The sequence below is a fragment of the Poeciliopsis prolifica genome, unplaced genomic scaffold (assembly GCF_027474105.1).
Source record: "Poeciliopsis prolifica strain line A6 unplaced genomic scaffold, Auburn_PproV2 SCAFFOLD001, whole genome shotgun sequence".
Classification (NCBI taxonomy): domain Eukaryota; kingdom Metazoa; phylum Chordata; class Actinopteri; order Cyprinodontiformes; family Poeciliidae; genus Poeciliopsis; species Poeciliopsis prolifica.
The window spans coordinates 14,720,652-14,742,326 of record NW_026562376.1 but is presented as its reverse complement, the minus strand read 5'-3'; the positions used below and the strand labels follow the sequence as shown (position 1 = coordinate 14,742,326).

The following is a 21,675-nucleotide window of genomic DNA, read 5'->3' as shown; positions in this document are numbered from 1 at the left end:
TCAAGCAATCATGTGTGCTTTCAAATGTTTATTGCATACCAACAAAACAATGTAGTCTTACAAAATATACAAGTCTGAAGTAGCTTCTGTTCATATTATGCAAGGAGATTTTTGCATAGAGTACATGAAGAGCAAGGAAACAGGACGACAGATACAAAAGCTTCATTTAAGTCAGTGGACTGGTCTATAGCCCACACCCTCACTGGGTTACTATATGCATAGTTCATCTTCATAATCCAACACTGTGATTTACTCAATTATATTAGTTTGCATAAATACACATAGTATCCCGAATAGCATTTGCCACATTGAGTTGTTTCTCAAGACTGCACTCATCTTTCAGATGTTCTGCATGAAACACCTTGGCTTTAAAAGAAAATTAAACATTACCTCAATGCAACATGATATGTGCAAAAGAAGCTTCCAATGCCTCCAAGCTATAAAAAGTGCATAATATATATTTCTATATATAGATGTATTTTTTACAATGATTTAGTACACAATGTCCACGTTTTAAGGAGAAACAGGCATAGGAAATTACATGCCTTTTTTCTAAACTTTAGTGCAATCACTGTCCATCGCTGACTATATAGCAGCAAATATTCCCAGATTTCTCATTGCATTCATATTCTGATCTGACTCATGAGGCCAAAGAGTGAGTTGATGCTTTCTCTGAGCTTGGAGTCTTCTTCAGGTCCGAGTGTCACTCCAGCCAACCGAGCAGATCCGTTTGCTCCCATAATGCACGGCAAGCTGAGGAACACCTCTGCACCTATACCACTCCAGCCCTAAGAAAGCAAAATGCAGATTTAGGAAAAAAATAAATAAAAATTGAATTCAAATACAGTCACCTGGATGAATAGTGCAATGCCACGTTGTTTGAGAATTTGCATTACTTATACCTTTGTGTATTACTCATTTTCTCAGCTTCAGTCCACTTATTGTAAATATCTCAAAATCTATTTCACAAAATTTTAAATTTTGATTCTGAAGGGTGTATGGTTGGTTGGTTGTGGAGCTTTTCTACCACTGTTGTTCCTACACTTGGATATAATGAGTGTCTAGGGCCTTACTAATGTCCTTTTTTGGCAAACCGACTTTGACTGACAATATCTGACTGCCATACAACTAAGGTGTTGTAAATGACTATAAAGAGCTGCACTGTTTGAATGGAACTGCTAAAATTTTCAGTGAGATTGTAATTCTCTGAAGTACACCTGTAGTGTGAGACTTGGTAATAGTGGACCTATTGTTTAAATAACGGAAGAGCTACCTGAGCCAGTGTTGAGATGGAGTGAATCTTCATCTTATCTGTCAAGATGGTGTTGGTGATGTCCGCAACAGAAAGACCTACAGACCAGGACCGCTGGCCTCGATTTTTCATGAGATCAAACGCTCTGAATGGGAAAAATAAAAAATAAAATTATGAATAATGATAAGAGGTTAATAACAGCTATGTCTTAATTCCATGTTTGTAGCAAAAGCACCTGTCTAGCAACGGCTTTGTAGAATTAGATCCTGGGGCGATCTCAAGTGCTCCGTTAGAACTCAGTCCAACGTTACTTATTACAGGCACTATCAAAACACACACAAGAAACACTGGTAAGCTTAACGGTACGCATGGTGTACAGTTGGCTTACCACATGCAATATCGGCTGGAAGAACTGCATAACTTGTCACCATAATAATGGCGCAGATGAGCAAAACGGATTAATACAAAAAAGGTAAAATAACTCCAGATACATTTTCTAACTGATTTTTTTTTTCTCGTGAGTCCAAAACGTTTTGGACCAAATTTTCCAATCTTCTGAGTTTTGTTTTTATTTGTGAACAAGCAAAACTAAGAATCTTAATTAATTAATCTTACATTATGATTAAAAAATAGATTTTAGTCTCTCGTTATTTTCGTCAGGGTTGAGTAAATGAAGAGGAATAATTTCGTTTTCCACCTTTGCTCTCAAGGAGTCATGTGAAATTTACAGGTACAGCTCGACAGATTTTCTAAACTAATAACAAAAACCTGAAAAGTTAGGAATATAGAATATTTTGTAAGAGCAAGGAAAACTGATTTGAAACAAAAAAAATATTCTGTTAGAGTCATACTGTCAACTAAATACTGAAATTCAACTCAGCCATTCAAAAATGGCTGAGTTTATTGTTGACCAATACTCTGACACCCTCCACTAGAAGGGCTTCCCCACAAGAGACATTGCTGAAAAAAGAAAATGGCTATTTAAAGAATATTATATGTAAGCATTTTAACAGAAAGCTGTATGGCATGGATTATTGCAACATATAAGCCCCGTAGAGAATCTTTGTCAACAGAAAGATGAGAGACATCAGAACCAAATACATTTGAAGTATTATAGAAAGTGTAATGAATCCATATACGAACTTCATTTTAAATGTATTTATTTTTTATTATTATATTATTTTATTATTATTAAAGTAAATTAACATATATTGAGATGCACCTGTACACTCTGACTCAAAGATCCATCAGGGTAAATGTTAAGCCAGTTCTTAGTGACAACAGCATTAACATAAACCTTTATGTAACTATCTAATATATTATTCAGCTCCTCACCTTTATTGTCTGAGAGCTCTCCTATGACCCAGGCGGGTTTGTGTGTATTCAGATTAATATCCATAACGTGGCTCAGACGCTCGGAGTCCAGGTTGCACCCCGCTCCAATCACCCGTGTTGGAGGGAGACCACTTTGCCTCCAAGCAACATGTGTCATGATGTCCACTGCATCAGTAGGAACTGAGGTTATACAACAGCAACAACAACAAAAAAAAACTTTGAAGAAGTGTCTGTTACTGACCTGGTTGTGAGGCAATAAGCAGGATGGCAGTGGGGCTAAGACGTACCAGATTGGGGATTATTCCTCGGTACAAATCAACATTAGTCTGGACCACCTTTACATATGACTCGTCGTTGTTCCATGAGTTGGCTGTCACCACTATAACCTTGGACTCCGCCGAAGATGAAATATCTACGAATTAAAACATGTAACATGGTCAGTACTTAATCCTAGAAACCTTATAGGAACACAACCACATCTTAAAAACTTGTTAAACTAAGCAAACAAGGCGGTGAGTCATTGTGGAAAGACCTTGTCAGCACAACACCAGGAGTCCTTTCAAATACCAAAAGTCAATGAGTTATGACTCATCGGCCAAAAAGGGCAGATGAGTCATAACATGACAGAGCAGAAAGTGACGTACCTCTGGATACCTGCACCTTCGGCAGGTTGAAGATTTCCAGGTCCGTAGCGCCGCCTTTGGAGGAGCTTTCAGCAACGTCGATAAAAACTAGTCTGTCCACATTACACTGCATTGTGTGAAAAAGAGACAAGCATTAACTCAGTATCATTAACTGATCTGACAAAACCAAAAAATTGTTATCTGCTGCACTGTCAAAAACTAATGTAGCTACCTTAGATAAAATGCTCATCACACACGCCATGCCCAAATCTCCTCCTCCAACGACTGAAACTTTGATGTTTTGCTGGTCTTGATGCCTGATCCCACCTGAAGTTAAAATAAAATATTATTTATCAATTTTTTTAAGTAATTTATGAAGGTAAAAATTAAGAGTGAATGTAAAGAGCAGCACCATCATTGATCTTCAGATTAGAGACATAAGCCATGAGCTCATGGGGGTCCTTGGTGTCTCCTGCAGTCCTGGAAGATAGCGGAGGGTCTTCCTCAAACTTGGAAATCATCTCATTCAGGAGACCCACGACGGATGACCTGGGCTGTAACAGAGTAAGGCTGATGAGAAAATCACAGCTGGGCTTGTGATAGTTATTGTCATGAGACATACAGTTTCAATGTGCTGTTTCAATAGTTCCAAAAGGTCCCAAAAACTCAAAGCTGTGAGGGATAAGCATCACACTACAGGCTTGTTAACCCAGCAGATAGTAGTCTCACTAATTTACCGGTTTCCTATACTTTTGTTGCTTCATAGAACATAGAATACTTTAAGTTTAGTACTGTGTTTATATTTTTGCTTTAGTCTGTTCACTAAATTGAGAGTAATCAAATAGTACAGCAGTATTATACCACTAACAATATATAATTTTAGAAGCAGTAGGAGTAAATGTTTTTTTGTTTTTTTTTTCACAAAAAAATTATTTGGCAATACATTTTAGCGTAACCGACATGTCAAATCATGGTACTTTAATTCAAGATTATGAGACAGTGAAGGTCCGCTCGGAGTCCAGGTTGCAATTTTAAACACCAGTTTAAAATTGACACCAGTGCAATTTTAAAATATAGACACCAGCAATTTTAAAATATAGATAGCAAATGCAAAAGCTTACATGATCCCAGTTGTGAAGTACCGGCAGGTGGATCCGTCCCTTCGCGTCGACGTGTTTTCCCTCTCTGATCACCATGTTGGAGGTGGGCCGCAGCAAGCATATTGGAGGCGTGAACGGGAACGAGTACAGAAGCCACAGCTCGATGGGGAAGTTGTAAGAGCGACCTTGAGGAGAGAAGCTGCCATTGGAACATCCTCTGACATAAAACTGCATACAGTATTTGGAAAATTCTTACCATCATACTTTACAGGAATGACGCCAGTTAATTTCAGGAGCTCCATTTGGCTGTTATCAGAGAATGCTGAAAAGCACAATATATCACCTGTTAGTTAACACAGTGTTGTGAAAATGTACTTGCCCCCTTAGATCTGCTTCTAGTTACAAAACAGAGCATTTCAGGAAAGATACAACAATCTGACGTGCAAACATGGTGGTAATACTGTGATGATCCTGGCCAGTTTCTTGCATTGTATTGTCCTTATGTATTGTCCTGTGTTACTTTTACTATGATGCTGTTTTTAATTAGTTATTTCTCCACTTGATCATTTTAAAATCTTGCATAGCACTTTCCAACTTGTGTTAAAACTTTTTTTCAACTCGTCAGTTGGTCAATTAGACGCACCTAATTGACCAATTTGGTCCTCTACCAGAAAAATCCCCTTGAAGATTGTTTGATCAAAGATTTGTGACCTTGAGCTCAGACACACCAACAAGCCTCCATTGAACTGCTTAAAAAAAAAAAAAAAAAAAAACTAAGTCATGACTTTGGAGTGGTCTAGTCAAAGTCTGGAGAGAAGTCACACTGAGATCTCGTAGAATGTCCCGAAACATCTTTATCTTGCACAAAAATCTTCCAATGAGGCTGAATTAAAACCCATTCTGAAAGAAGAGGTGGCTATAATTCTTCCACAGTGAGGTAAATAACTCACTGTGACTATTGGAAAACAGTAGATGGAAGTGAGTTGGCCCAACTGATTAGGTTTGGAGGTCAATCACTTTTTCACATAGGCCGTGGTTGGATTCGACAGCTTGTTTTCCCTTATTAAATGAAAGCGTCGTTTGCTGTTCGTATTCACTCATTTAATCTTCCCGATACTAAAATGTGATTAATGAGCAGAAATATGTCAGGGATAAAACACATTTTCACCAGAATGCATTTTGTCAAAGAAATGTAAAGGTAGCACAACAACTTACTGTACATGCCAGTGTTCAGTGTCATGTCAGGGAAGATGCGATGAATTTTTTGAAGTTCGTCGACTGTGACATCTCCAAATTTGTACTAGTAGAGGGAAAAAGAAATGATTTGTAGAAGCATGCATAAGATTCATAAAGGATAAGTTTTGGGGTTTTTTTATTTAAGTTTTTCAACATAGTCCAGTTTTTTTTGTGCTCAGTGTTCACTCATTTTTTTTTGTTATGACTTACACAATAAAAATCTAATCCTCAGTTTCTGATCCTTATCTTACCGAGGTCTAAATTTATCCAAACTCAATATTCTTAACTCAGGGTTAAGAGACATTATTGACTCGACCTTTCATCGTTCAAAAGTCGAGCCAGCCAAAGTACAGCAGTAAGGTTGCACTTAGTTTACCAAGTCACTCTAAATAAATTGTGACATGGTGTAATATGTCTTGCTCTGTTGCACATCTGATGTCACATCGGTTTGATTTTAACAGCTGACAAAAAAAAAAAATGTTTTTTGAAATGCTGTCATTTCAAATCAACACAATATTATAAGTGATTCAGAGCGAGAAAGGCAACAAAGTACATTCAGCTTTAAAAAAAAAAAACATCAATAATATATTAAAGATTAAAATGCACTACAAGACATTTAAATATCTGAATGGAGATACAGACATGAACAGGATTGTTATGGAGAAAAAAATATTTTTCTAACCTTTATTTGTAAATAAATATTAATGAATAAAGCACTGACAAATTAACTTTCATCTTTTAAAACCTATTATTTTTGGGAGCGGCCATATTCGATGCCTCCACATTGATTTGCACTCGTGTGGCATTTTCTTTAACTTTAGATTACTCTTTTTAACAACCCTTCTTTTAACTTATGAATAATTATTCTTATGTATTGTCCTGTGTTACTTTTACTATGATGCTGTTTTTAATTAGTTATTTCTCCACTTGATCATTTTAAAATCTTGTATAGCACTTTCCAACTTGTGTTAAAACTTTTTTTTTTGTAGGTATTATTAAAATACTGATAATTAACACATCTGTACAATTAACTCTAAAGAGTAAGCACTATTAAAACTTCTGTCACAAATTTCAGTCATTTTACAAATAAGCAGGGATTTTTTTTTAAACTGAAACTGTCAGTTTCTTGAAAGAATTGGCCAATCAAACATTTATAATTTTTTACACAAATTCTAAATATTTTATTGTTATGTTTTACATTTCTTTTTTTGCTCATTGTCACAGTAATAGTAAGACAGAAAAAACCAGCATAAACTTTATTAGTTTTCTGTACAGGTAAATGCATTTTACAATTCCAACAGCTGATTCTGGAAAGACTCTGCAAATGCATCCAAAAAGAATAATTGCACTTTCACCTTGTAATCTTGTTTAAGTTCCTTTCCTGAATTTAAGTAACTAAGCTGGTTCTTCAAGTTTGCTCAGGCTGGCAGAAGCTAATAGAAACTAGCCTCCAGAGCTAGCCGGCTTCTACGAATGAAAGTTTAGACTTGAACACATTTCCAAGTTGTCTATTGTTCAAACTGACCTTCGTGAGGATCCGTTGTATTTTCTCTGCCTTGAAGTCCATCTACTTCACCCGGAAATTAGCCAAAATAAATATTAATATCCTAGTTATCCTTTAGGTTTTGACGCTGCCAGTTGTATGATTCCTGCTCTGTTGATAAAACTTCCGCAAACTTGGGAGGAGCAGCCAAAGGCGTAGCTAGGTGACAGTGATGTCATCAAAGAGCCCCTCCCTCTTTGAAAACAAAACAACAACAAAAAATCCCTTCCCCCAAATATATGGCAAGGCATTGTCATATATAACCAGGTGTCAAAATAAGCATAACAACTACCTACTCTAGGTAGTTAGCATTAAAATTACGAATAGAAACACCAATCCTAATAGCTAAAGTCAGGATTTTGATTAAAGACATTGAGGCAAAAAATTAAAACCCTAAAAAAAATGCCTATATTTTCATATTTCATGGTAAAATTGGATTTTTGTGATGTAACAATGACTAAATTATTTGTCAGGCAATTTCATACAGCACTATACTGGCCAACATTTCACATTGAAACATTATTCAAGCTCAGACTATTCACATCATTTTGAGTTTTTAGCTTCAAATAGTGCTAAGCCATTTTTAAACATCTTAAGGGAGTGCTGTATACTTTGATCATGAACAAATATTATGAAAGATTTTCTTCACGTTTTAGGCATTTACCATTAGGACTAAAAATGTAGTTGGAATGTGAGTGTTTCTTGATAAGAATGCCTATCTGTAATGTCTACTGGATCCAATTAAGAAAGTTGCACATGATTATATCTAATATTTTAAAATAGTTTGTCCTTGGAGAAGTGTCATTGGATTATGCAAGATGTTGATAGTGGGTAGAACTGATAATATTCTAGGGAGATGAAAAATTGATTTGAAAGAATTTGATCAGCAACAAAATTGCATCCGCTGCACATCAAGTACTACCTTAAAAAGCAGTACGAAAATAGTAAAATATTTTGCTCATTTTAAGACAAACAAAACCACTAGTTTTAATCATTCAAAAAGAGAAATGGAACCAAATTTATGCATATAGAAGTTTACCAAAATAGTCTTAATCTGAGAAAAATTGACATTCACTACTGTTAAATAAAAGCATTTATGCAATTATTACTGTCAAAATATTATACACAACATAAGAATTGTTAATGTTTTCTGCTTAATAACAATATGTTCAAATAATTGGTTGAAAAAAGTAACAGAAAATATGTTGAAATCTGTCACTGTTAATGGTAACATCAGAAAAACAGATTCATGTTTGTTAAAAGTTCAATTCTTTCCAGATTGTAAATCCAGAACGTTGTAGCGGAAATAAATATGGACTTGAGAATTTCTCATTATTTTCTAAATGCTTTCAATGGGTTTTGCATATCGTCTTTTGATAGATAATCTTTCACAACAAGTTACTTTCTCCATCACAACTCAGGGTCAAATGTGGGCTTGATGCTTTGGGATCGCCAAGCCACTGCGTTCAGAAAACAAAAGGGTTTTTTTATTCATCAAAACAGGAATGGAGCTTCAGTTGATTTTTTTCCTCTTGGCCTTTTTTCTTTTCAGCTCTTCTTCCTCTCGCCTCTCTTCCTCCAGGTCCTCTTGCACTGCCATCCTCAGGCTAAAGTCAGAGTGTGAAAATGTGTGTTACCGATTACAATTACTTTTAAAAGGGAGACAATAATTGCCAAAAAGTCTATTTTAATACCTCCTGGCTTCTTCTTTCTGCAGGTCTTTCCAGCTGCTCTCCATAAATTTAAGTGCATAGTCACTTTCATCTTTGTATCTGGGAGAAAAAAAAAGACAAAGTTGTAGTAAACTGATATTTTGACAAATCAATTGCTTTAACATAAAAGAGAAATCTATTCTGAATATGTATTTGTAGATGTAAAACTGTGTAAATGAAAACATCAATTAACTAAAAAAAAAAAGATGTTTCAGGATTTTGTTTTATTTTCAGGCAGATCTTCCACATCTGCTCACTATTTTAATGAGCCATTTTTCTGCCAGTCCACAGAAAGGGGCATATCAAAGTGAGTGAATGAGTGAGCCACTACCAGTTTTTCTAGCAACTACTTTTTAATTAGTCCAATGAAATATTGACATTTTCAGATCAACTACAAGTCATATTTATCAAAACTAAGAATTCAAGGTGTGAAATCAATCTTTGAGATTCACTGTTTGGCCTGAAGTACTGTCATTAACTTTTCAATTATAATCATATTAAATGCAATGCCCCTCGAGTCTGAAATAAACAATAATCATATCTTTCTGGACCCTCATAGCACAATAATACCTTGTGCAAAACCAGTGCACAGGGTAGAATAACCTCCAAGTTTGGTGGCCATGTGTAAGAGCAAGTTATTTGTATTATTACACTATCTGGACTTTTTTCAGATATAAATCTTTACTGTATGTGTGTGATTGCCAAGTGCAAACCCATTTGTCACTATACGCCATTAAGACCAGACACCATGAAGAGAACACTCACCTGTTTCGGTCATAGCCAAAGATCTCTTTAATGTGCCTGGAGATTTCATCTTGTTCTTCACCTCCATCATCAATGAAGTCGTCCATTTCAGGGTCATACTCTTCCTCCTCCTCTTCATACTTCCTCTTGTATGCAATTGTGATGGGTGGTAACGTGGTTCCTGGAAAGAAAACACTCAAATTGTTGGCAACAGATCTTGTTCTTAGAGATTTGATTCGATTAGTTTGATTGAACTCTATTCAAAGATCGCGGACATTGAAACGTTTTAAACATCTTTGTGGATGTGTTAATGGCAAACTTCAGTCTGGTTAAATTTAAAGATTATTTGGAACACATAGTGATTTTAACAAAATAAGAAATTGGTAAATTAGTAATTATGGACTTCTGAACGGTCCCTCGGCAAGAACAAAACTGATCTTTAACCAGCTTCAGGCAATATATTTATTTCTCATTAAAGCTTTTGAAAATTGAATAAAACATTTACAAATCTTCACTAATAACATCATGCATTTCCAGGTTCTCACCTGGTGGTCTGTTCATCATAGGTCTGGGTGGAATTCCGGGTCTGATTCCCGGCATCATCCCAGGTCTCATCCCTGGTGTCATCCCAGGTCTCATCCCAGGTCTCATCCCTGGTGTCATCCCAGGTCTCATCCCTGGTGTCATCCCAGGTCTCTGTTGCATGCCTGGCCTTGGGGAGATCCCTGGTCTAGGTCCACCCACATTCTTGGATGAGATGGTCTCTGACACAACAGTGCACTTAGGTCTGCCCGGCCCTGACTCAAGGTTACTGTTTGGCCGCCCTGGTACCTGTCCTCCACTACCAGGTCTAAAAGGTCCTGGAGGTCGGGATCCACCTCTTTCAGGACCGCTGCCACCTGGCCTCGTCTGTGGCCGACCACCAGGTTTATTTAGGGGTATGCCCATAGGCCTCCCCTGACACTGCTTCCCTGCCTTAGAAGGACCACCCAAAGACGGCCTCAGTGAATTACCGTTTGAGTCTCCTCTGTTGGATTTCATCTCTCCGGCTATAGATCCCTGCTTTAATGAACTGCCTTGAAGGGGTCTCGTCTGCTGTGAGGTTGCAGGTTGAGACCTCTGGCCAGCTCCAACTCCGCCAGAATGCTTGTTCCCTTGAATACCTGAAGCTCCTTTTTGATGCAATGAAAAACTGTCTTTTCTTGAGCTAAGGTCACTTGAGGAGCTGGGTTTTTGGGTAAGTGCCGTCCTGGAGCTTACAAGTTTGGTTGAGACCTGAGATGAGGAGGCTTTTGAGGAGTTTTTACTAAGTGTAGCAACTGATGAAGCAGAAATGCCCATCTTGGATCGTTCTCTATCACTGTGAGGCGTCTTCTCCCGGTTCCTGTCTTTGTCACTTACAGAGGGTTTGGAAAAGGAGAGGCCTTTGTCACTTGTTCCAGCTGAGTGAACCTTATTTCCTGATCTACTGGGCAGACTAGACTTTTCTATGGAGTTCCTTTGCAGTTTGTTGTGTTTTTGTTCTTTTTCTGTAGTGTTTTTTCTAACTGAACTAGAAGTGGACAAAGACCGTCCTTCTCTTCCACCGTCTACCTTTGAGTCCCTGCTTTTGTCAGGTCTCTTAGCCTTGCGCTCCATCTCCAGTTCACGTATCTCTTCGGCCGTGCGAAGCCTTTCTTCCTTTTTCACCTTAGGTTTTAGCTCAACTGGCTCAAATTGCTTCTTTTCCGCCAGTCTGAGTAAATCAGCAAAGTTCATGGTAGGGGGAGGAGGTTTGGGTGGGCCAGAAATTTTTTTAGAAACAGATTTACTGGGCCCACTGACACCCATAGTCTTCTGTGGCCTAATCATCTCCCGCTCCGGCTCTCCCTCTGAATCTGTCTGCTCATACTCGTAATTATCTTCATCGTCTAGTGGATTGATTGCATTATTCCTAAAACTTTCAGAGTCATCTGGATGATCTTGCCGCTTATCTCCTTTTGAGCCCCTCTTTTTCGGAGTCTCTACCACTGGAATGCCGTTGTAGCCGTGGAAATTGTCCTTGGTTCTGGATGCCATGGCTCGTGCTTTACGATCTGACTTCAACTCAACCCTCTTCGCCAATAACTGCTCTTTTTGTTTTTTATTTTCGATTTCTGAAAAGAAAAAGAAAAGAGATTACCTGTATCTGTACAGATTTCAGTCAAAATTGTACCAATAGGGCTTTTCCTGACTGAGACACAAATCCAAATTTGGAGGTCTGATCTTTTCTTCTGAAAGACTATGAGTTAGAAATGAGATAAGAAATCTGTTCCAGGTTCTCTGACAGCGATGGTAGCCTTGAATCCCAACAGAAAATAGGAAAATTAAAAGTTTACCTTCGAATGCATCCATGCATATTTGGCTAAACTTTATCAGATGTTTATCAAACTCAAAACTACATCAACACACGTGCTAAGTAGCAAAATTGTGGAAGTTTGAAATCTGACCTGCCGATCAGAGGCAAAACTAGAGAAAACTGGCACAATTCAATCTCCAGCAGACAGAGCCATGCGCCTCTGATTTGAGTATTACAGTGTAAACTGACTTAATGTAAAGTTACCTTTCTGTTTTGAGTCATTTTGCCGCTTTTTTAGAAGTGCCTGCACAGCAGCGGGGTTTACACCTTTAGACTTTGGATCCTTTTTGGGTGGTCCCGTCTGAAGACTGTATCTCTTCTGCACAAAGAAAGACAAGGATGAGACACAAGATCAGCTGCTGAACGCAAAACTCCATAGAACTGTTTAAGTAAATATCCTATTTTTAAATAAACTACTTTCAAAGTTCTAGATGAGGTGTATATATATATATATATATATATATATATATATATATATATATATATATATATATACATACACACATATATACATATGTATGTATATATAAAACCAAATGGAACAACTTACTTGAGGCAGAAGCAAAGCAGGGTCATGCTATTGTAAGTTTAGCAACCAGCTGTAATGTAGGACCTTCACTGACACTTACAGATGGGAACACACTGAATTGTAACAATGCTTCCCACTTACGAACATATTTACAAGTGGTCATTTTTAACTTACCTGCACACTGCTGAGACCCTGGTTTTGCGAAGCGATGTCCAATATATTATCAAAGTCCATCATTTTGGCAGTAAACGATGACATACGTCAGCCTGAAGCGAATCAAGCAACCCACAGCCACCGGAATCGTGGTTCGCGTTTAGGATTTCGACAGTCACACTGTCAAGCCACGTTTACCTTGACAGCTACGCAAAGAGGACCGTACGTTGTTGAACCAACGCCACGGCGACCCCAAACCCTTATCTCAACGGAGGAGACCACATCTACTTTGTCACTTTTTTGAAGACAGCATACGCTAGCTCATTTAGCTAACCGTGGCTCCACAGCTGTTAACGTCAGCTAACTGAGATTCCAGGAGGACCGACTTCCTCTTTGTACGAACGAAAACGAGGCGACGTCCATCGAAAATACTCGTCTGACCCAATTACACGAAAAATCACATAGCTAAAAAAATCTATAATCTTTAATCCTGAGACGATTTAAAGCCAAACATTGACTAAGAACGACAAAATTAAACGGCCAAAGCGGAATGTGCAGAAGTGACATAGTTCACGCTACATGCTTCCGCTTTCGCTAGCGAGCAGAGAACGTGTGTAGAATCATGTCGTCTCGGTGTAAATCAATGGACGGAGGCAGGGGGGATCTATCTTGACTGTAAGTGCGCGCATGTACTAAAATCTTGGATTAATAATAGTTACAAAATGAGGATTACTTTAAATTAATCGAAAATCTGTTGAACTTATTGTGATTTAGTTTGTTGATAATATACATAGTATTGTAATAGCAGGAGTGCTTTTGCGTACGGCTTCAAAGTGAATCCAATCCATTCGAAGCGTTCCCTCCGTATTTTACGTTTCACAAAACTTCTCCTGTTCGCCATACGCAATATCCTTCCGAAAACATTATTATTTTTTTTTTACCGTAAAGAACCACTTGATGTCGCCACTTCTTGGACAATCTCGAAAGCTCTGGAAATCTCATTGCATAGATCAAGCTTTTACTTCGTCTACTCGGTGTAATTTGTATAGCCTTATGAAAGAACGATAAAGTAATAATTACTTTCCACTGATCTATATAATTATATAGCAGTTAAAAAAGTCAATTCTATACCAAAACGCAGCAGAATGTAGTTTTTCCTAAACAATATCCATTTTAAAATAAACATTGCCTTTAAACTATGGAATATTAAAAGTTTTATAACATGATAAACAAGAAATACTTAAAATCGTGTTGTAGTTTTCTGTCAAAATACTAATAGATTCAAGTTTATGGTTGCAATATGACAAATGGATAGGAGAACTGATAGTTTTCTAGAGCAATGTATTTTTGCAAAAATATTTTTGTAAGATGCAATTTGGAATATCTTTGAATTGTTTTAAGCTTTGTGATAAATAATTTACAAATAATATATTATGGAGTATAAAAAATTGCAAATAAAAAAAATGCTTCAAATAATCAGCATTAGTCATGTTCTAACTCTGATGTGGTGTATTTAATCCCCACAATTAAGGAGGCTGAATACAAATAAATTGTGCATGTTTATTCAATTTTTATTTGTAAAAATAAATAAAACCAAGTTTATTGTTTGCTGTGTCCCAGCCAGCACGCATGAGTGGGCCCCACTTGTGTTTGATGTGGGCTACATGGGTAATGAGTGGGCATGGGTTTTATCTGGGCGAACTGCATGGGACACATATGGTTAACCTAAATGAGACCCATATGGGCTGGCCCTATGGGCTAAATGCATGGGCCCTATTCAGCAACTAGGTGGGCTATCTGGGAATGGGATAGTACTGGGCAACACTATATGGGGCCCATGTGGTTTCAGTATCATGGGCCCAACATGGGAAGCCCATGTGGGCAGACCACATTGAACCCACATGACATCAGCATGGGCTGACCATATATGGGTTAGACCTGGGTGTGGATATGTGGGCCCCAGTCCTTTTTTAAGTGGGCTATCTGGGAATGGGATAGTACTGGGCAACAGTATGTGGGCCCAATCTGGTTCTAGTATCATGGGCCCAACATGGGAAGCCCATGTGGGCTGACCACATTGAACCCACATGACATCAGCATGGGCTGACCATATATGGGTTAGACCTGGGTGTGGATATGTAGGCCCCAGTCCTTTTTTAAGTGGGCTATCTGGGAATGGGATAGTACTGGGCAACAGTATATGGGGCCCATGTGGTTTCAGTATCATGGGCCCAACATGGGAAGCCCATGTGGGCTGACCACATTGAACCCACATGACATCAGCATGGGCTGACCATATGGGTTAGACCTGGGTGTGGATATGTGGGCCCCAGTCCTTTTTTAAGTGGGCTATCTGGGAATGGGATAGTACTGGGCAACAGTATGTGGGGCCCATGTGGTTCTAGTATCATGGGCCCAACATGGGAAGCCCATGTGGCTGACCACATTGAACCCACATGACATCAGCATGGGCTGACCATATATGGGTTAGACCTGGGTGTGGATATGTAGGCCCCAGTCCTTTTTTAATGGGCTATCTGGGAATGGGATAGTACTGGGCAACAGTATATGGGGCCCATGTGGTTTCAGTATCATGGCCCAACATGGGAAGCCCATGTGGGCTGACCACATTGAACCCACATGACATCAGCATGGGCTGACCATATATGGGTTAGACCTGGGTGTGGATATGTGGGCCCCAGTCCTTTTTTAAGTGGGCTATCTGGGGAATGGGATAGTACTGGGCAACAGTATGTGGGGCCCATCTGGTTCTAGTATCATGGGCCCAACATGGGAAGCCCATGTGGGCTGACCACATTGAACCCACATGACATCAGCATGGGCTGACCATATATGGGTTAGACCTGGGTGTGGATATGTAGGCCCCAGTCCTTTTTTAAGTGGGCTATCTGGGAATGGGATAGTACTGGGCAACAGTATATGGGGCCCATGTGGTTTCAGTATCATGGGCCCAACATGGGAAGCCCATGTGGGCTGACCACATTGAACCCACATGACATCAGCATGGGCTGACCATATATGGGTTAGACCTGGGTGTGGATATGTGGGCCCCAGTCCTTTTTTAAGTGGGCTATCTGGGAATGGGATAGTACTGGGCAACAGTATGTGGGGCCCATCTGGTTCTAGTATCATGGGCCCAACATGGGAAGCCCATGTGGGCTGACCACATTGAACCACATGACATCAGCATGGGCTGACCATATATGGGTTAGACCTGGGTGTGGATATGTAGGCCCCAGTCCTTTTTTAAGTGGGCTATCTGGGAATGGGATAGTACTGGGCAACAGTATGTGGGGCCCATGTGGTTTCAGTATCATGGGCCCAACATGGGAAGCCCATGTGGGCTGACCACATTGAACCCACATGACATCAGCATGGGCTGACCATATATGGGTTAGACCTGGGTGTGGATATGTGGGCCCCAGTCCTTTTTTAAGTGGGCTATCTGGGAATGGGATAGTACTGGGCAACAGTATGTGGGGCCCATGTGGTTCTAGTATCATGGGCCCAACATGGGAAGCCCATGTGGGCTGACCACATTGAACCCACATGACATCAGCATGGGCTGACCATATATGGGTTAGACCTGGGTGTGGATATGTGGGCCCCAGTCCTTTTTTAAGTGGGCTATCTGGGAATGGGATAGTACTGGGCAACAGTATGTGGGGCCCATGTGGTTCTAGTTCATGGGCCCAACATGGGAAGCCCATGTGGCTGACCACATTGAACCCACATGACATCAGCATGGCTGACCATATATGGGTTAGACCTGGGTGTGGATATGTGGGCCCCAGTCCTTTTTTAAGTGGGCTATCTGGGAATGGGATAGTACTGGGCAACAGTATGTGGGCCCATGTGGTTCTAGTATCATGGGCCCAACATGGGAAGCCCATGTGGCTGACCACATTGAACCCACATGACATCAGCATGGGCTGACCATATATGGGTTAGACCTGGGTGTGGATATGTGGGCCCCAGTCCTTTTTAAGTGGCTATCTGGGAATGGGATAGTACTGGGCAACAGTATGTGGGGCCCATGTGGTTTCTAGTATCATGGGCCCAACATGGGAAGCCCATGTGGGCTGACCACATTGAACCCACATGACATCAACATGGGCTGACCATATATGGGTTAGACCTGGGTGTGGATATGTGGGCCCCAGTCCTTTTTTAAGTGGGCTATCTGGGAATGGGATAGAACTGGGCAACAGTATATGGGGCCCATGTGGTTTCAGTATCATGGGCCCAACATGGGAAGCCCATGTGGGCAGACCACATTGAACCACATGACATCAGCATGGGCTGACCATATATGGGTTAGACCTGGGTGTGGATATGTGGGCCCCAGTCCTTTTTTTAAGTGGGCTATCTGGGAATGGGATAGTACTGGGCAACAGTATGTGGGGCCCATGTGGTTCTAGTATCATGGGCCCAACATGGGAAGCCCATGTGGGCTGACCACATTGAACCCACATGACATCAACATGGGCTGACCATATATGGGTTAGACCTGGGTGTGGATATGTGGGCCCCAGTCCTTTTTTAAGTGGGCTATCTGGGAATGGGATAGTACTGGGCAACACTATATGGGGCCCATGTGGTTTCAGTATCATGGGCCCAACATGGGAAGCCCATGTGGGCAGACCACATTGAACCCACATGACATCAGCATGGGCTGACCATATATGGGTTAGACCTGGGTGTGGATATGTAGGCCCCAGTCCTTTTTTAAGTGGGCTAACTGGGAATGGGATAGAACTGGGCAAAACTATGTGGGGCCCATGTGGTTTCAGTATCATGGGCCCAACATGGGAAGCCCATGTGGGCTGACCACATTGAACCCACATGACATCAGCATGGGCTGACCATATATGGGTTAGACCTGGGTGTGGATATGTAGGCCCCAGTCCTTTTTTAAGTGGGCTATCTGGGAATGGGATAGTACTGGGCAACAGTATATGGGGCCCATGTGGTTTCAGTATCATGGGCCCAACATGGGAAGCCCATGTGGGCAGACCACATTGAACCACATGATCAGCATGGGCTGACCATCTATGGGTTAGACCTGGGTGTGGATATGTAGGCCCCAGTCCTTTTTAAGTGGGCTAACTGGGAATGGGATAGAATTGGGCAAAACTATGTGGGGCCATGTGGTTTCAGTATCATGGCCCAACATGGGGAGACCATGTGGGCTGACCACACTGAACCCACATGACATCAGCATGGGCTCATGTCATGGGCCCAACATGGGGAGACCATGTGGGCTGACCACACTGAACCCACTGTGGGTTCAGTGTGGTCAGTACATATCCACGCCCAGGTTGACCTGGGTGTGGATATGTAGACCCCAGTCCTTTTTTAAGTGGGCCTAAATGAGACAAAATTGTAGAACAATGTACAGGGGTTGGACAATGAAACTGAAACACCTCTCATTTTAGTGTGGGAGGTTTCATGCCTGAATTGGACTAGCCTGGTGGCCAATCTTCATGAATTGCACATTGCAACAGTAAGAGCAGAGTGTGAAGGTCCAATTAGCAGGGTAAGAGCACAGTTTTGCTCAAAATATTGCAATGCACATAACATTATTTGGGACATACTGGAGTTCAAAAGAGGGCAAATTGTTCACCAAGACAGCAAGTCTTTGTGATTATCAAGAGCCACAGTATCCAGGGTAATGTCAGCATACCACCAAGAATGGCGAACCACATCTAACAGGATTAACTGTGGATGCAAGATGAAGCTGTCTTAAAGAGATGTTTGGGTGCTAACCTGGATTGTATCCCAAAAACATAACCACGGTGCCCAAATCACGGTAGAATTAAATGTGCACCTCAACTCTCCTGTTTCCACCAAAACTGTCCGTCGGGAGCTCCACATGGTCAATATACACAGCCGGGCTGCTATAGCCAAACTTTTGGTCACTCGTATCAATGCCAAACGTCGGTTTCAATGGTGCAAGGAGCGAAAATCTTGTGCTGTGGACAATGTGAAACATGTATTGTTCTCTGATGAGTCTACCTTTACTGTTTTCCCCACATCCGGGAGAGTTACGGTGTGGAGAAGCCCCAAAGATGCATTCCAGCCAGAGTGTTGTATGCCAGAGTGAAGCATGGGGGTGGATCATTGATGGTGTGGGCTGCCATATCATGGCATTCCCTTGGCCCCATACTTGTCCAAGACGAATTGATGCTGTATTGGCCTCAAAAGGAGGCCCTACACCACGCTAATAAGTTATTGTGGTCTAAAACCAGGTGTTTCAGTTTCATTGTCCAACCCTGTAGTTAACCTGTCACTTTCAAAATTTTGACTGTATGTCAAAGCAAAAGCTGCAAGAGCAAGATTCTCAAAACTTGGAAAGAATTACCCGAGATGTCAGCTTTATAGTCTTTGCCAAGGCAATTGTTACTCAGCTGGCCTCTAATGGAGTTGATGTAAGGTAAATTGTAGAATTTAATTTTTTCCTTGTAGGAAACCTCGACGATAGTAAAGGTTGGTGACCTTGACCATTGTCGAGGTCTCCAGGACGAAGGTGACCTCGTCTTGGAGATCACCCAAGGATATATTTTGCTGATAGAACAGAACATCCATGTCTTCCTAATGTTTGAACCTAAAACATGTTCACTGTGTGATATCTATGCCTGGCTCATTTACAAACACTAGGCTTCCAGAGGACCAGGATATTAAAACATTAAAAATATTCTACAATGCTTTATTTTTTAAACCAGTTCAGTATTGCTCTAGCCACACTTTGAACCTTAACATTTTTTCATGTTATTATTTTATGCTAGAACAGTCCAGTCCAGTCTCCAAGCCAGTACGCATGAGTGGGCCCCCCTTGGGTTTGTAGTAGGCCATATGGGTAATGAGTGGTCATGGGTTTTATCTGGGCAAACCTCATGGGACACATATGGTTAACTAAAATGGGACCCCTATGGCTGGCCCATTTGGGCTAAATGTATGGGCCCTATTCAGCAACAATGTGGGCTAACTGGAAATGGGACAGAAATGGGCAACACTATTTGGGGCCCATGTGGTTTCAGTATCATGGGCCCCACATGAGAAGCCCAATGTGGGCTGTCCACATTAAACTAACATGACATGAGCATGGGCTAACCATACATGGGTTGGACCTGGGCAGGAAAATGTAGCCCCTAGTACTTTTTTTCATGGTCTAAATGGGACAAAATTGTAGAACATTTTAATCGACAATGTGGTTACCCTGTCACTTTCAAACTTTTCACTGTATGTCAAAGCAAAAGCCAGTTCAGTATTGCTCTTGCTACACTTTGAACCCCTAACTTTTTTTTCATTTTATTATTGCAGTCTGAATGTCTTAAAACATTTTTTAGAAATAATCTGTTTGAAATATATACGTAAACTCATATTCTGGTGCTTACTCAAAATTAAGAGTGGTCATGGTTGAGCTTTAGTCCTTGTTTTATTTTTAATAATAATAACTTTTTATTTTATTTTTATTATTATTTTTTATCAATTGGATGTTTAGACATCCATAGAGTTTACTGCAGCCTGTTCGCAGCAAGATTTAAATTTTTATTTGGACAAATAGTTCAGATCAGACCATTGTGAAAAATATCACAAAATGTTAGAAAATAAACAAAACTCATTAGCAAGTGAGAGACAAGAGTAAAATTTTGAGCATCTGTTTTTTCATATATTTGCAAACATTTTCCAAGTCATCAGTATAAATAAAAATAAAAAATAAAAAAAACGTAACATTTCTGTTAATGATTCATTTGGTTCCAATTACCTTTTTGTTCATTGTTTGCTCTGAGGCACCGTTGCCAATAAAGGTTGGTGAATTGAAGTACCGGTAGGCACTTTACACATCCACTGAAGAAATAGTTCCAAAACATATTTGAATAAGGAGGACAACGAAATGTATTTATTTACATTGAGAACTTTTGCTACATCGGTTTTACATTTGTTAAACCGATGTAGCACTCTCAAAAATTAATCTTGTGTTTCTTGGAAAACGTAAAATGACCCGCGGATGGATATGCGGTTTCAAAATCAAGCCTGTTCTCTTCATCAGTCCGTTGGCGCGGAGTCTGCCTGTTGGCTGATCTACGAAAGAATCTGTAAGTACATTTCTTCTGTTTTACCTAGTACCAAATTTTAGGGAGAGATTTTAAATCGCTTGTTAAAAAAATTGTTGCTCGTAACAAATCGGACGACAGTATCCCAAAAGAGACTTAATTGTATTGTTATTTTGCTTTTCTTTAGGGTGATACTTTTTCTGATATTGCTAACACACACAGCTACACACAATAAGCAGATTTTAGTGCAGACCGATTTCAAGATTTCAAACGCAGCGTTGTGGGCCAAACCATTTTCAAATACCGCCGCCATTCTATTTGTTGAGCTGCCATTGGTTCATTTGAGCGCCAACGAGGCAGAATGAAATCGGTTCACTGAAGAATCTATGTTGCTAGCAGAGGTTGTTACAAAGTGTCTGGACACAATAAAACCATTTGTATGATTTAAAAAGAGTAACTATTGTGCTCTCATTCTATGTACTTGGGCTTTTAATCTTTCTCACAGTCACATCAGCATGCATGGGTGGGTCTCATGTATGGATTCAGGCTGGTTTGGCTGGGACCCCATGCAAGATTATTATTGTCGTTTTTTTCAATAAAACTGCATGAATCGTTTAGCTTTGGGCTATATAGGTAATGATAAGAGGGCATGGGTTTTATCTGGGCCAACTGCGTGAGGCTCAAAAGGTTAACCGAAATGGGACTCATATTGTTGGCTCAATTGGGTTAAATGTATGGGCCCAATTCAGCATTAACGTGGGCTAACCGGGCATGGGACAGAAATGGGAACACTATATGGGGCCCATGTGGTTTCAGTATATTGGCCTAAAAGGTTTTTTGTAAATAGGATGAAGGCATTGTAGTTCATATTTTTAAATTCTTTTTTTAATTGTTGTGTGACACTTTAAAGCGTTTTGTTATGTCATAGTTTATTTCAATCTGCCGCTATTGTGTTGGTCTAGAGTAGTCATCAGTGTCAGGGTTCCTGTGTGT

At 40.1% G+C, this 21,675-nt stretch overlaps 2 protein-coding genes across 2 annotated transcripts; both read right to left on the bottom strand.

Annotated features, from left to right (window-relative positions):
* Positions 1 to 9: 9 nt before the first annotated feature.
* uevld (UEV and lactate/malate dehyrogenase domains) lies at positions 10 to 7,320 on the bottom strand. The gene is made up of 12 exons (XM_055031934.1): positions 7,072 to 7,320; positions 5,526 to 5,610; positions 4,567 to 4,632; positions 4,332 to 4,495; positions 3,623 to 3,764; positions 3,443 to 3,537; positions 3,232 to 3,337; positions 2,829 to 2,999; positions 2,588 to 2,752; positions 1,488 to 1,575; positions 1,274 to 1,397; positions 10 to 788 (listed from the first exon to the last, which is right to left on the bottom strand). Exons 1-12 carry the CDS (start codon positions 7,111 to 7,113, stop codon positions 624 to 626), a joined length of 1,413 nt encoding a protein of 470 aa, XP_054887909.1. The 5' UTR covers positions 7,114 to 7,320; the 3' UTR covers positions 10 to 623.
* An 836-nt stretch (positions 7,321 to 8,156) lies between these two features.
* Positions 8,157 to 13,159, bottom strand: spty2d1 (SPT2 chromatin protein domain containing 1). Its single transcript, XM_055031922.1, has 6 exons — positions 12,626 to 13,159; positions 12,127 to 12,241; positions 10,091 to 11,680; positions 9,567 to 9,726; positions 8,784 to 8,861; positions 8,157 to 8,696 (listed from the first exon to the last, which is right to left on the bottom strand). The coding sequence occupies exons 1-6, from the start codon at positions 12,707 to 12,709 to the stop codon at positions 8,603 to 8,605; spliced, it is 2,121 nt and encodes a 706-aa protein (XP_054887897.1). The 5' UTR covers positions 12,710 to 13,159; the 3' UTR covers positions 8,157 to 8,602.
* Positions 13,160 to 21,675: the final 8,516 nt, after the last annotated feature.